At 45.7% G+C, this 14,885-nt stretch overlaps 1 protein-coding gene across 1 annotated transcript in view; it reads left to right on the top strand.

Annotated features, from left to right (window-relative positions):
- The window catches only part of C5H14orf93 (chromosome 5 C14orf93 homolog), a 225,737-nt gene that overhangs the window by 128,303 nt on the left and 82,549 nt on the right, over positions 1 to 14,885 (top strand). Inside the window, exons 3-4 of the mRNA XM_086923667.1 lie at positions 1,370 to 1,732; positions 3,741 to 3,802. Of these exons, the coding sequence (XP_086779793.1) occupies positions 1,370 to 1,732; positions 3,741 to 3,802 (425 nt within the window). The remainder of the gene's footprint in view (positions 1 to 1,369; positions 1,733 to 3,740; positions 3,803 to 14,885) is intronic.

Here is a 14,885-nt window from a genome sequence, read left to right as displayed (position 1 = left end):
CCATCAACCCCACCCTGTTTAACGTCTACGTGGCCCCACTCGCATCCATCATCATATATCATTGACTCAACATCGTATCGTACACTGACAACACCCAACTCATCCTCTCCCTATTCAATGAATCCAACATCTCCAAACACAACTTTTAAGAAGGAATGGAAGCAGTCGCCAGATGAATAAAGAACAGCTGCCTACAAGTCAACACAGACAAAACCAAAGTACTCATCCTGGGCTCATACCCTGATGCCTGGAACAACACCTGGTGGCCACCCAGCCCTTGGAAACCCTTTCTCCCCCACGAGCCACGCACGCAACCTCAGAATTATCCTGGACTCCGAACTCAAACTGGACCGCCAGATCACCGCTGTCACCTCTTCCTGCTACCACACTCTCCACCCACTCCGAAACACCTTCAACTGGATTCCCCTCGAACACAGGTAAACCGTCACCCACACCCTCATAAGCAGCAGACTGGACTACGGCAACGCACTCTACACTGGGATCTACAAGAACCTCACTGACAAACTCCAGAACTTTCAGACTAGTCCTCAATCTACCGCGCCACATCAGACAACATCTACGGACTATACACTGGCTCCCCGTCGAGAAGAGAATCACCTTCAAACTTCTCACCCACGCCCACAAAGCCCTGCACAACACTGGACCATCCTACATGAACCACAGCCTTTCGTTCCACGCACCCCAAAGATCCCTCCTCTCAGCCCAGCTCTCTCTCGCGAAGGTACCACACATCAAGCAGATCAGAACAGGAGGATGCTTCTTCTCCCACCTTGCAGCCAAGGCATGGAACACCCTCCCTCTCCACCTCCGACAGACAGCAACACTCTCCAAGTTCTTGAAGGACCTAAATACCTGGCTCTTCGACAAATCGCCGTGAACATCCAGGGGCTGCGCACCCTCCCCCCGCAGCGTATTGAGACCCATTCTGGTGACTAGCTGTGCTTCATAAACCCATGATTGAGCTGCTGACAGAGGTGCAGGAGAAAGGAGCTGTCAGGGTGAATGTGACTCCTCTGTCAAAAGGTGTGTATTCCATGAGACCCCTGAGATCAAGTGTTTGTACCGGGATTTGTACCATGTCATTATGACTGTCATCATCCTCAAGTTCAGTATGGCTGTCTCCTGAGGAGTTTCAATGGTATATTTCCCTAATTCTTAATGGAGCTGTCACTTTTGAGGTTTCAATGTCATTCTTGTTTTCAGGCAGTGTTACATCATCTTAAAGATCATTACTTTGACGTCTCCTTCAGAGGTTGATTGTGTTATGCATTCTGTGCTCATGGTAGATACTTTGTCCTTCTCCACTTCCCTGTATGCCAACCTCCTCTTGGTTCTTTTCCATCTGTAGACCCTTGAGGAATTTATTGGCATTGATGGCTCTTTCCAGAGGATGCCAGCGCCGCCATTCAGCAGACAGCTGTCGCCGGGCACCCAAGCCGCTATTCACCGGGTAGCAACGGAAACAGGTCTAGGAGCTGACCCAGCCTTGAAGGCACCAACTTCACAGCAACAGCACTACCTGCAGCGGGAGGACTCCCTGAGCCCTAGCGGCATGGTGATTGACAGCTCGGGAGAGGCGGGGGCCAGCTGTAGTGAGAGGCGGTCATCATGCTCCCCGCAACCACCTCCAATGATCTACCTAGGTCCTCGCTTCGAGGCACGAAGCAGCGGGCAGAAAAACTCCAGGAGGAAACGGGACCTGGTGCTGTCAGTGAGTATGGAGAATGGAGAGCAGAGGATTTGCAACTGTGCTTTACTTACACATGTCACACAAAGGGTGAGAGGGTGCTTTCGGCCTTAACTAAACTAATATATGTGTATGAGGTTAGCAGCACAAGTTGCACAGGCAGATAATGTGATTTGGAGGACGCCGAACTGAGGTGCTTGTAATAACAGCAGGTAGGTAGAAAAGAAGAGAAATAATTTGCTGCATATATCAAAATAAAGAGTCACAGACACTAGAGAGAGAGCTTCATGGGGAGCTGAAGGTAACAGAACGCAAGTTGGCTTGGTTGGTGCACTTAGGGTGAACTGGAGAGCCACACAGTGTACATTAACACAAGTCATACAGAGCTTTGTGCACAAGGCAGCCAGCATTGTCCTACTTAAGACTGAGTACGCATACAACACTGCTTATATATGCCAAATCACAAAGCTCACAACAGTGCCATCCCTATATCAGAACCTCCAATAGATGGCAAAAACAGACTCCTTGAGAAATGGGCATGAAAGTCACCGAACCTGACAGTGATACAGACACCATGGGTAGGAGGCAGCTCACTGCAAATTTTAAGTCGAAGAGAGGCGGTTGTATGACGGAACAACGAGTTCCACAACCCTAAACCACGCAGTCTGAATAACGACTGCATCATAACATGCATTGCTTTACCACGCATGCCTTTACCACAAATATTTGTGGTGAAGGCATGCAAGGTTAAGAAGTATGAGTGGATAAGGTCGTCACTACCCCTCCCCGCCGCCCTAGGGTACAAACTCCCTCCCCCACCCCCCACCCTGAGGTGCAACCCCCACGCTGTGTCCTCCCCCTGCCCTAATTCCTGAGACCCTGTCCCTTAACCCTGTCCTTTAACCTGACCCTGGCCAGCCCTAAAAACTGCCCGCCCTCCCCAAACCCTAAAAACTACCCAGACTACCCATTCCCCTCCCCGGGGCCTAATTCACTGACCCCTAATTTAAAAAACGACCCCAACACTTTCCCAGCCCTGAAAACTACCCCTGACCCCCCCAGCCCTGAAAACTTGCCCCACCCCCAGCCATGAAAACTACCAAAACTACCTCCAATCCCCACCTCTAAAAACTACCTCCAAACCTACTGCCATGAAGATTAGCCCCGATATCCCCCAGCCCGGAAAACTACACCCGACCCATCCCCCATTCCCATCCCAGAAAACTACCCCAACCCCGGCCTCAAAACTGCTCCCCAATCAATCGCCCATCCCACAAAACTACCCGACCCCCCAGCCGACAAAAGTACCCCCTGCCCACAAAACAACACCCGCCCCACTTAAAACAAACCCAACCCACCCCCCAGACCACAAAACAACGCCGACCCCCCCAGCCCACAAGACAACCCCTGCCCCCAGCCCACAAGATAACTCCCGACCCCAACCCCAAACCCCCAGCCCACAAGACAACCAACAACCCCCATCTCACAAAACATCCCCCACACCCCCAGCCCCACTTACCTCACCGCGATCTCATGCTGCTTCCGTCCGTCAGCGAACCCTACCGCGCATTGCTTTAACCATGCACATGCGTAGTTAAGGCATGCGTAGTAGGACTTGCGAAGTCGGAACACTCGTGGTTAAGACTGCGATGTTCCAACTGTTCCTCCTCGACACACTCCCATGCAGAGCGTATAGCAACACAAATCACACAGGCTTAAAGGAGGAGACTGAACTCTGCAGATTTTACATTACAAAAGTTATAGAGGCACACGAGGTGGGAGTGATCTACCTACAGAGACTATCATTACATAATCATACAGACACAAGATGAGTGGTAGAAGTTGCCCTCACATTTTGCTCTTGGTTGTATTAATGGGAACTGTTGCAGGATGAGGATGCAAGCACATGGTAGGGTCAGTGGGTAACTGCAGTAGGAGATTCAATTTCAACCTGAGCCCTGTTAATGTCTGTACTGTTGTCCTTTACTCTTCTAATCAGCTTTTCAATTCCCTTTTGTATTTCATTGATTAGAAACTGGTGCATAATGTTCACAACCACATTTCCAACAATACAAGATTCAACGGCTCTGAGAGGTAAGAGGTGGGACAGGGTATACCCTTCTTGTCTTCCATTTACAGGGTTCATCCATAGTCTAAATACCTGTCATTCTTAATCCTACTCTGCCCCTCTTCCTCTGCACTTTTTTTACATTATGTTCGCCTACCCTCTCTCATCTTCTGTCCCTCCTCCATTTGATCTGCTTCCAATATTTTTCAATTTCTCTGCCTGCTTTGAGAGTATTACATAGTAATACCATTTCCCTTCATCCCATCTTCACTGTAATCAAAATATATTTATACCTCCCTTCTTCCCAAATCCTTCCACTGTAGTGGAAAAGGGGTCTTCCCACCATATACATGAAGAGGGTATTGATGGATTATCTAGGGAGACTAGCAATGTTGGAAACCCAAACAGCCCTTGGTCTGTGTGAAACTCTTCACGGGCTATGCAGTCAATTGCAAGTCATTCAGAGGTTTGCATTGCCACTTGCTGTTAGAAGGCAAAACGCCCCCTCCCGGAGTCATTGCCGCTTTTCTCAAGGAGAATTACAACACAATCAGATGGATGTCTGTCCTCACTTTTGCATGTACTGACTCTGCAACACAGGCTTACTGGTCCATGTTTCCCTAATAGTTCCAATTAACTATATATAAAAAAGAATGAAGCCATGTGGGTTATTTATCTGTATTGCTAATAAATAGGTTTGCCTGTATTCAGGTGACACCTGTATGCCGAGCTACTCAGCACTTTACAGTAAATTAGACGAAGATACCATACAGCGAGCTGTTTGTAGGTGATAAAATGTTATGTTATGTTAAAAAATGTATAGAGCTCTCATCTACTCTGCACTAACAACAGCCTGTGCACAACTGGATGAGCCCTAAGTGAAATTAATTATTAAAAAGCCACGTTTTTAATAGCTTTCTGAAGGCAAGCAGGAAAGGGACAGCCCTGATGTTGGGAGGGAGAAGATGCCAATTTTTGGTAGTTTCAGTGATAAAACCCTCCCATTTCACTTTCTTAAATCGAGAGGACGTGACTTTCTTTGCTCCCATGGAACACAGATTTCTACTTGGTTCATACCATTTGAATGTTTGTTTTAAGAGCTCAGTGCCTGTGTCATGCAGAGGTTTCTAGGCTATACAAAGGACCTTGAGTTTTATGCGGTTTTTGACTGTCCGTCAGTGCAGCCCTCTGATTGATTGAGTAACTGATTGAAATTTGTAAATACCCAAAAGCAGCCTGGCTGCCACATTATGCAAGATTTGACGTTTATTGAGGTATTGCTTTTGTAGATTTAGCTACAACCCCTTCGCAGTAATCAATTTTCTATAACACTAAAGTTGTGATTACAGTTTTCTTGACATATGGCGGAATAAATGGGAGGATTTTAAATATTAACTGTTAAATGAGAAAGGAACCACAGAGTTGATTTGACTGCTGGAGTTCAGCCTGTTGTCAATCACCACACCTAGGTTTTTAGTCTTAGTTACTGGAGTTGGGAGAAGTCCCATCTCCAGAGGCCAGCTGGAGGGGATCCAGAATTGGGGATTGTTCCAAAAAAGAATAACCTCGGTCTTACCCGAGTTTATCCATAGGCAATGATTGCCCATCCCAACACTGATAGCCTTCATGCAATCATGGAGTTTGGAACCTATGATATTTGTGTTGTTAAAGGCCGACAACACAATGTGCGTGTCATCTGCATAGAAGGTAAGGAAAATCCAAAGGATTTCATCAAAGAAGCTAGTTCTGTTACATATTGTTTGAAAAGTGTGAAGCTAAGTGAGGACACTTGCGGGACCCCACATGGAAGAGAGAAAGGTTTGGAAGTATACATTTCGAATGCAACAGTATGCTCTCTTCCATTTAACAACGAGTTAAACAGGGCAAAGCCTTCTTTTTTATGCCTATTGCCTCAAGATGGTCGACCATGTCAAAGGCAGCTGACAGATCAAGGAGAATAAGGGCCGCATTACCCCGGCTGTCCAGAGCAGCCCTTATTTCTTCAGTAGCCTGGAGCAGAGCGGTCTTGTGCAAGAAGATAGCTATCCTGGAAAATTTGAGCTAGTTATTGATTCATCAGTTTCTCTGCAATTTTTGCAGGAAATTGTAGTCTAGAAATAGGGCGATAGTTGGCGAAATGCCATATGCCTGCCAGTTAAAAAAATACAGACATCGTAAATTGGCACATAAAAGTTTAAATAAAGGTCTGAACTGTTTGGTGTGGAGGAGCAGACTGATACAAGTATGCAGAGGCATATTCAAGACCCTGAAAGTAGATGCTGTAAAGAAACAATAGCCTTGATGGATCAACATGAAGAGGCAATAACCAGAAATAATATATTATCTCATAGGTTGATGATCGACATTATTGTTTGAGAGGTACACGCTGGACATTTTAGCTTAACATTTATTAAATGAGGCGTAGGTCCTTACCTCAGCAGTCAGGCAGTAAAGATCGGTTTGTGGATAAAACAAAACCCAGCATTCTGAGTTAGTAGAAGCTTCTCAAGATTTTTTTAAAATAAGAAATAGAATGATGTATAGCAACCACAAGGAGAACAATTCTTTAAACCTAAGTCATTTAAGAAAATGTTTTGGGTAATAATAAACACCCTACAGCTTTAGACGGAGATTCACAGTTAAAAGAAAACACAACACTTTTTATTGCACGTGTGGCTGTGACCCATTGGTTAAATATGGTAGCAAGAGTACCGGCAGAATGGAATATGGCAATTTGCTACTAAGGGTGCCATTTAGAGTTGGGCAGAAAAGAAAGATCCTCGAATTTCTGTGAAAGATGAATTTTCTACCATTGAGGTCCCCCCACCATACTCAAGTTCTTTCTGTCCTGCACCTGACCACAGAGACACTGACAGCTACTACTTCAGCCCACCTATCTCCATCACTACCCTCCAATGCTTCCCCTATTCTCTCTCTAACACGTTCCCTGCCTGATCGCCATCAACTTTGCCTTCCTTCCCTCAGCCTCTGTCCCTGATACTAACTCAAAACTACCACCCGCATCCTCTCTTCCTCACCACCTATGCATTGGTTTTCCCAGTTTTTCGCAATTCCCCACCAACTTAAGTTCAAACCACTACCCACGCAACACAATCACCCATCTACTTTGTTTCCCTTCCATCACTGTTGACTATACTATTCCTTCACAGCCACACCATTTGCATTGCCTATCTAGCGCTTTAGACTGGACAGCAGCATAAATCCCCTGCCCTCACCAACTTAACCACCTGTTCCTCCCCTCTCTCAACATACCTGAATGCATACTCTTCCTCGTCACACTATCCCCCAACCCGGGAATTCAGTGCAGGGGTACATGGAAAGCAAAAAAAGAAAGAATATAAATGTATTTGTATGGCATGCAATACACTCGCACAGATTGGATAAGATATCACAACATGATAAACCCCACACATTACTCTATACAGGCTTACACGTCACACACTCAAACAAGTAAAACAAGAGGTAACTTCTCTATAACTACACCACCACAAGGTGCTGATGGCAGTGTCAGGGTTAGAGAAAAGTTGCAAGGTACACCCATTACTTGGAAACCATTCATGTATGGTTTATACTCATAACACAGGCTCACAGACCACACGCACTGATGATATAGTACCAACAGACCACTCTTGCAATACCATAGGTGCACATAGATTTGGTGGAAAGTTGCAAAATTCCCTCTCCTCATCCCCATCCTTTTGAAGTATTTTTCACTGGGTCTGCCTACAATAGACAAACTGAAACATGGTGCATAACACACACTGTCCAGTTACTCTTAGACAGACAGACGCACACACACATTTGGCACTAAATGACCCCATGAACGGTCCATCAGCGCAGTCGCATTGGGACTACCCTCAACTCGCAAACTGACAGACCACATACACACACACTGACGGTGCACCTGGATGGCACTAGGGGCCAGGAATGCTGCCCATTGGAAGAAAGAACCTGCTCTGTTCCTCCTCATTCACTTTACTCAAGCCGAGGCAAGTCTTTCACTATGAATGTTTGCATGTTTGTTGCATGTTTGTTCTTTAAAGTGTGAACAATGTGGCTTTGGGTCTACCATGGGCCCTCCCCTAGCCCTTACTTGGTGAACATACATCCTCCTCAGGATAGTCACTGGCCCACGATGAAATTGTTTGCCACTAATTGTCACTCATTAGTCTGCCCCAATGCTGAGGTATTCAATATCATTCAAGACAATTCACCTGATGTTATGTTATGTTATATTTTATTTTTATAGCGCACGGCTAATCCAACGGAGTGTCCCGGCGCTTTGTTTTGGCAGCTCAGAAAAGAGAAACCTAACAGAAAAAAGATTTTCCAGACCAACACAATAACATAACTAAAGAGTAAAAAGCCAAGTTTTTAAATTTTTCCTAAAGGACAGCAGATTCGAAGTGCTTCGTAGAGCCAGTGGCAAGGTATTCCAAAGCTGGGGCGCCTTCACACTGAAGGAGCGCCCCCCCACACGGGCCTTCCTGACCCGGGGAACCACCTCAAGAGACAGAGACTCTGAACTAAGAGCTCTAGTTGGACGATAAAAGGCAAGCCTGCGCTGAAGGTATTTTGCTCCCGAGCCGAAGAGCGCCTTATGGGCCAGCGTCAGGGCCTTAAAAACTATCCGCTTTCGGATAGGCAGCCAGTGAAGTGACTGTAGCAGGCCGGACACTCTCTCTCGCCTGTGGAGGCCAAAAATGGCGCGCTATGATCTCATATTTCTCACAGAAACCTGGCTTAGCCCCCCAACTACCGCCAAACGTCTTCTAGCACTTCCACCAGGCTTTAGATGTGACAGACTTAGCAGTAGAGGGGGAGGTTTAGCTATCATCTACAAATCTAGGATAGCTTGTAAATTGATCTCCTGCCCCATTCAAGACCCTGAAAGTGCCTGTTTCCAGATATCAGTAAATACAAAATGTACTTTATCTGGCCTTCTTATCTATAGACCCCAGGGCCCCATCAAAGCATTCAGTACAGCTGTAATCAGCCGGTTGATATCCTTAGCTCTTAAATCCTCCAATTCTAGCATTTTAGGTGGTCTTAGCCTCCACTTTGACCAGCCTATGATATTGGGGCTCGAAAGCTGCCAGATGACTCAGCTGCATTCAGTTGGTTCATTTAGTAAGAGGTCCCAGTCATATAGCTGGGCATCTTCTAGATCCATTTTTTTCTAACATTCCTAATTTAGAGGTGGCGCTTCCTTGGCCTATGGCCTGCTCAGACCGCTGTCTGATCCCCGTATCCTTAGCAATACAGAACAACAGCAATCTTAATAGGAAAAGGCCCTGGCACAAATTAAATCTGGCAGATTTTAGCAGCAATATATCTGCCACCACCCCTGAGTTAGATAGCAATGTGGATAGAGCTGAATCCAAGATAAAGGCTTGCCTCACCTCAGCCCTTTACAAGTTTATACCCCCCCCCTTCAAGTTTGGGCCAGAAGCAAGCCCCCTGCCCTCAAGTGTAACAAGGAGTTGGTGGCAGAAAGGAAGCACTGCAAAGTGCTCGAGCGAGTCTGGAGAAAGGCCTATGACGCAATGGCATAATAACATATATGAATGCAATATGGAAAGCGCTAGCGGAATTACTCCCTAATAAGATCTTAAATAGCAAAAAACCTTCAAAAGAAATCTTTTCAATTGAAAACAACTTAACAAAACCTGTCACAACAGGGCCAGTTAAAGCCTCAACTGAACACTGCAACAACATAGCTGGATTTTTCACTGAAAATATCAATACTATTTACTTCCATTTTTCACCTAATGTCCCTACTGACATTGAGGCCTGTCCTGCCCATTCAGCCAAATCACAGCCTGGGCCAGAACCTATTGAATTAGCCCACTTGGTCTGCCCTCTTTCTCCACTCTGTGCTTCGCATTGAAACCGGGCTCCCCGGATGACACCCTTAAACCAGACTTTGTCCTTAAATTCCCAGAGGCCATCTTCTCTTCATTTCTTGAGGTGGCCAATCTTTCCCTGTCTATGGCTACTGCTCCACAGGCGTGCAAACAGGCAAAGGTGATACCCCTCCTAAAGAAAGCATCTCTTGACCCCATCAAATCCAAAAAGTAGCCCCCTTTCTCCCTGCTCCCTTGCCTAGGTAAAGTTGTGGAAAAGCATGTTAATAAACTCCTAACGGAGTTCCTAGAAAGTAAACACATTCTGGATTCATCCCAAAACAGTTTCAGGTCGAACCATAGTTCTGAATCGGCCTTGCTGAGAGTTACAGAATTCCTGTGAAGAGTAGTTGATGAGGGCGGTTCTGCAGCCTTCATTCTTTTGGACCTGAGTGCTTCTTTTGGCACAGTGTCCTATAAGGTGCTCCTTCAGCACCTCTGCGATATAGGTGTCGGCAGCAACGCTCAATCCTAGTTTGCCTCTTTACTGAGCAACTGCACTTTTCAGGTTTTCTCTCCTCCCTTCGCTTCCTCGTTGAGACCATTGGAACACAGTGGCCCACAGGGTTCCTTGCTGAGCCCTACCCTTTTCAACATTTACATCAGGCCTTTGGCCTAGATTGTGAAGTCTTACGGGATTTCCATAGTATCATATGCAGATGATACCTCACTTATTGTCTCCTTCTCTATTGATACCTCTCAAGATTCTGTTAAGTTCAAGGAAGGTATGCTGGAGGTGACCACCTGGATGGATGCCAACTGTCTTAAACTTAACTCCAATAAAACCGAGATTTTGATTTTCGGCAAGTATACTCAGAGGTGAGGTGATCACTGGTGGCCGGAGGCTTTGGGTCCTCCTCTTCCCAAATTATCGATCAAAAACGTAGGCATTTGGTTTGGTAACTTCCTTTCCTCTGAGAACCAAGTGGGAATGCTTGCAGGCTCCTGCTTCGGCCTCCTCGGAGGCCTCAAACCTATCATCGTTTTTTTTCCTACCCCACATTTGACAGGTGAATATCCATCCCTCATCCTGTCACGTCTTGATTATTGCAACCGCTTGTATCAGGGTAGTAAAAAATCTGTTCTGAAGTGGCTGCAATCGGTCCAGAATTTAGCGGCCCAGCTACTATTTGACCTTCCTAAGTTATGCTCCTCATCGGGACTCCTTCTGAAGCTCCACTGGTTGCCTATTGAGATTCGCATCCAGTTTAAAATTCTCAGTACCATCTATAATATTATATATTGCTCAAGAGACCCCATCCTCTCAAATCTTATGCTGCCATAACTTACTACCAGAGCTCTTCACTGTACAGAAGAATATAATTTTGTTTTTTATTGGTATTTGAAAATAAACACAATGCTCCAACATCAGCAATTAGGGTAGGGTGGCAGGGGAGAATTGGGAAGCTGATGTACAGTACAAGATGATCATAAGTACAGTGATACATAACACATCAGCCCAATCGTGGAAGACCTCACACTTAGCCATTACAACTCAGCATTTCTCTGAAGTCGTAATCGCCAGAGTATGACCAACATTCAATTGAGCGCCCAACTCCAAGGGTCCTTGCACCCCTTTCACAGGCATCAAGATCGGAGCATGCTGGGCCAGTGACTGTGCTGGAGGTGGGTATTTTTAGGGCCCGAGGAAGAGATCACCGTAATTGGGGTCCCCAATGTCTGGCGGGGTTTCTGAATCTCTTTGTTATAAAAATACTAGCAGGGGTTCCCAAATATCCATGGAACAGTTTTCGCGGTTCCATTAATTCCCAATAATTGGACAGTTTTTAATGGCTGTATGTTGCTTCAGGCAACTAAGCCTCCGCGGTGGTAACAGGTCGTCTTCCTCAGTGCATGGCCACTCAGCATTTGGAGTGGGAGCATGGTGGTCAAACGACGCCCCGAGGGACAGGTGCTTCACTTATCCCAGTAGGCCAACTAGGGGTGTCTGTGATAAGGAGTGACCAGTGAGGGTGCGTATAGCTGAAAAAAAAATTTGACACAGAAGTCCGCCATCCGGGAACACTCCCATGCAAGGTGTAATAAGGAGGCCTGAGGCTCATACTTCTTAACCTTTATCTGGCTGACTTGAACAAGCATTTGCAACAGACCAAATGAATCCCACCTGAACTGGGGACGGGAGAGGGCTGCCAGTATTGTGTCTAACCTAAGCTGCTGATTTAACCCTTTTGGGTCAAACACCCATAGCATGCTGCATATTCTGGAAGCATTGGGAACCTAAACTTGTAATGAATGTCAGCAAGACGGAAGTGATGGTCTTTGGAAGAAGTAGGGCCAGTCGTTCTAGATTCATTGCCCTGAAGTTAGAACAGATTTAGGAGTGAATTTTACTCCTAGCATGAGCTGAAGGGCGCATCTGGATATTTTGACCAGAGCTGTAGGAACTTGTATGATCTGCAAGAGATTCCACTCTACCCGGCTGAGGGTTTTTATTAGCAAGATAGTTACCAGCCTGCTGTATTGCACTACATCCAGTCTCTGTGGCTCGGTCTTCAGCAAAGACAGACTTACAGGGATTTGCAGACATTTCACCATGTGGCAAACACCGACTCACTCTAGACGCCAATGTTTGCCCCGCAGTGATATCTGAAGACCCCCTCCCTCTCCCCCTCTCTCTCCCCCTCTCTCCTATACACCTCCTCCCCTTTCCAAGGCATTTCCCCACCTAACACCGCTTTTAAATTAGGTTTTACAGTACAGGTCGTCATCAGGGTCAACACGAAACAAAGTCTGATTTGCGGACGTTTTACCACGTGACAACCACTGAATCCATTTCCATTTTTACTGGAATGCAAAGTGCCCATTAATCTGACTCTCACCACAACATGGGATGTTGCCATCACCCACACCATGCTTATACAGACTCGGCAAGTCTGTGCAAGCGCCTGGGCCAACAAAAATCAAGATAAGAGTTGCACATGTAGTCGGGTTACTGGGGGCAAGGTTACATGCCTTTTTACCATGCAGGGGTCATTCCTGTCCCAGCATGCACCAGTGAATGGAAGCGCGGAAGCATTCAGCCAGGAGTGGGAAATAAGAAAGGGAAAAGAGAAAGAGAGAGAAAGAAGAGCAGGCAGAGACAAAGGACTGAGGAATAGGCTGTGACGGGGAAGAAACAGGGAAGGGAGTTCAACTGGGGCCAGCACATGAACAAAGAGGGGCTACCGCTTCCCGTGTCTAGCTACAGAAAGCCGAGAAGGTAACATGGTGATTCTGAGGTTTTATGTGGCATTATAATGCATCATGAGAGCCCCGTAAAGCATTTCATTTACTGAGGCTCAGCAAATAAAAAAGAACACATTTGCAAAGTCTTATGATTTTGAAGACAATTCACTGCTGGCGTGATGCAGAGAAGGTAGTCGGGGTTCGTCACGTTCATTTATAGTTGAAGACATCTTCCACTGGCTCTAACATACTGAGCTTTGTAGAATGATGCATCTCCAACCATACATTTCTCTCCATATTGAAGGGAATAGGAGCCACTTCGGATTGATTGGCTTTAACTTGGATCTAATATGGCTTCGGATCTTATGAGCTTTATTCAAGACACAACAGTATATGATTGTTTTCCAATCTCCATGTGATACAGAAAAAGTTTGTTTTCTTGCTTTCATGAGTAGAATTGTGTAGTCAAGCATTGAGTATGGACCCATTTCTTAAAGATAGCTTTGGAGCCCAGGGAATCCTGTCTGCCACATGCATCCAACGCTTTTATGCCAGTTTCCAAACATGGATTAAATAAGGCGCGCCCCTTGCCTTAACATCTTTGTAGCGCCTGCAGCTCTGAAATTGAAATATGACCACAACAATGCTTCCTGTTACGAAAAACTCTACTATAATGGCCTCTCGAATGGGCCAGGTACCACAGTGCTTATCTTGCTAAAGTATGCAAACGCCAGGAGACAAGCATGGGTTTCTTTGGGTGGATGTATTGGCTGTAATTATAATGAAGTGAATATAGTGTATTAAAGTTGAGGCAAATGTTCTCTTCCTCTATTGTGATATGTTCTCTTGCGGAGTTCTTTAAATTGGCGAGATCCTGGAATGTTAGTTGGTCTTCTCCCTCAAAGGAATACATAGTGCTAGTTACAAAGAAAACAAGGTTAGTCAGTCCCTTCCATCTTGCTCACCCTTTTTTTTAAATATAGATCAGTGCCCTTTGTGGTCCCTTTTCTCTTATAATAATCTGAAACGAAGAACAGATTCTGATCACAACTGTCCCATCACTCTGATCACCAGAAAAGCTTGAGTGTAAATCAGATCCATCTTTTCTAATCCAAATAGAGAACCTCCTCACAATCTTAGAGGCAGCAATAAGGTCAATCTCACGCATGTGAACGTCACACAGAATCCCTCCACCCCAAATCCCCTACGACTTAAATGTGTACTTCTAAACTGTAGGTCAGCCAGCAAACTTGCCACTGATATCTTCGACCTCATCCAACTTAAGGAATTAGACATTATCATCCTCACTGAAACCTGGCTAAATCATGCTTCCACACCTATTTTAGACCTCTTAGTACCACCTACTCACGATATTATTAGGCTAGACAGAGCTCTGAAATTGGGTGGGGGCTTAGCATGTATTCATAGGAGCACACTTTCAATTTCTCTGGTTGAGTCCTCTGCGCCCTCCTCATGTGAATATCTTTGTCTCAGCATCTCTAGTAAGAACCTGCTGGTCTGCAAACTTCACACCTTCTACCACTCCCCGGGAGACAATCTCCCCTTTATTAAGCAATTAATGGAAATAATTTCTAGCAATGTTGTCTCAAATCTTCCTTGGCGACTTTAATCTTCACTGGGCAAACCCCAAAGACCTCGCGGTATCAAGCCTTAAAGTTTTTTTAAAGGATCATGATCTGACTCAGCACTGTGACCAACCAACTCACAATAAAGGAGAAACTCTAGACCTCATTATCTCGAAAGGGCAGACCATCACCCTGGACTCCATTACTCCATGTGACTGGTCAGTCCACCACTGCATCCTTTTTTATATCAACAAGGAGGTACTGCTGAGGAAGAAACCGCGGTGGGGATGAGTACATTCTTGATTTCCTTGAAGATGGATGGGGGTAATGGGTCACTGAAGTGGTTGGATGGGTTTATATTCAGGAGGATCTTTTTGATGTCTTGTTCACTAAATGGTGTAAATGTACCC

This window comes from Lissotriton vulgaris, chromosome 5 (genome assembly GCF_964263255.1).
Source record: "Lissotriton vulgaris chromosome 5, aLisVul1.2, whole genome shotgun sequence".
Classification (NCBI taxonomy): Eukaryota; Metazoa; Chordata; class Amphibia; order Caudata; family Salamandridae; genus Lissotriton; species Lissotriton vulgaris.
This window is presented reverse-complemented; position numbering and strand designations above follow the sequence as displayed.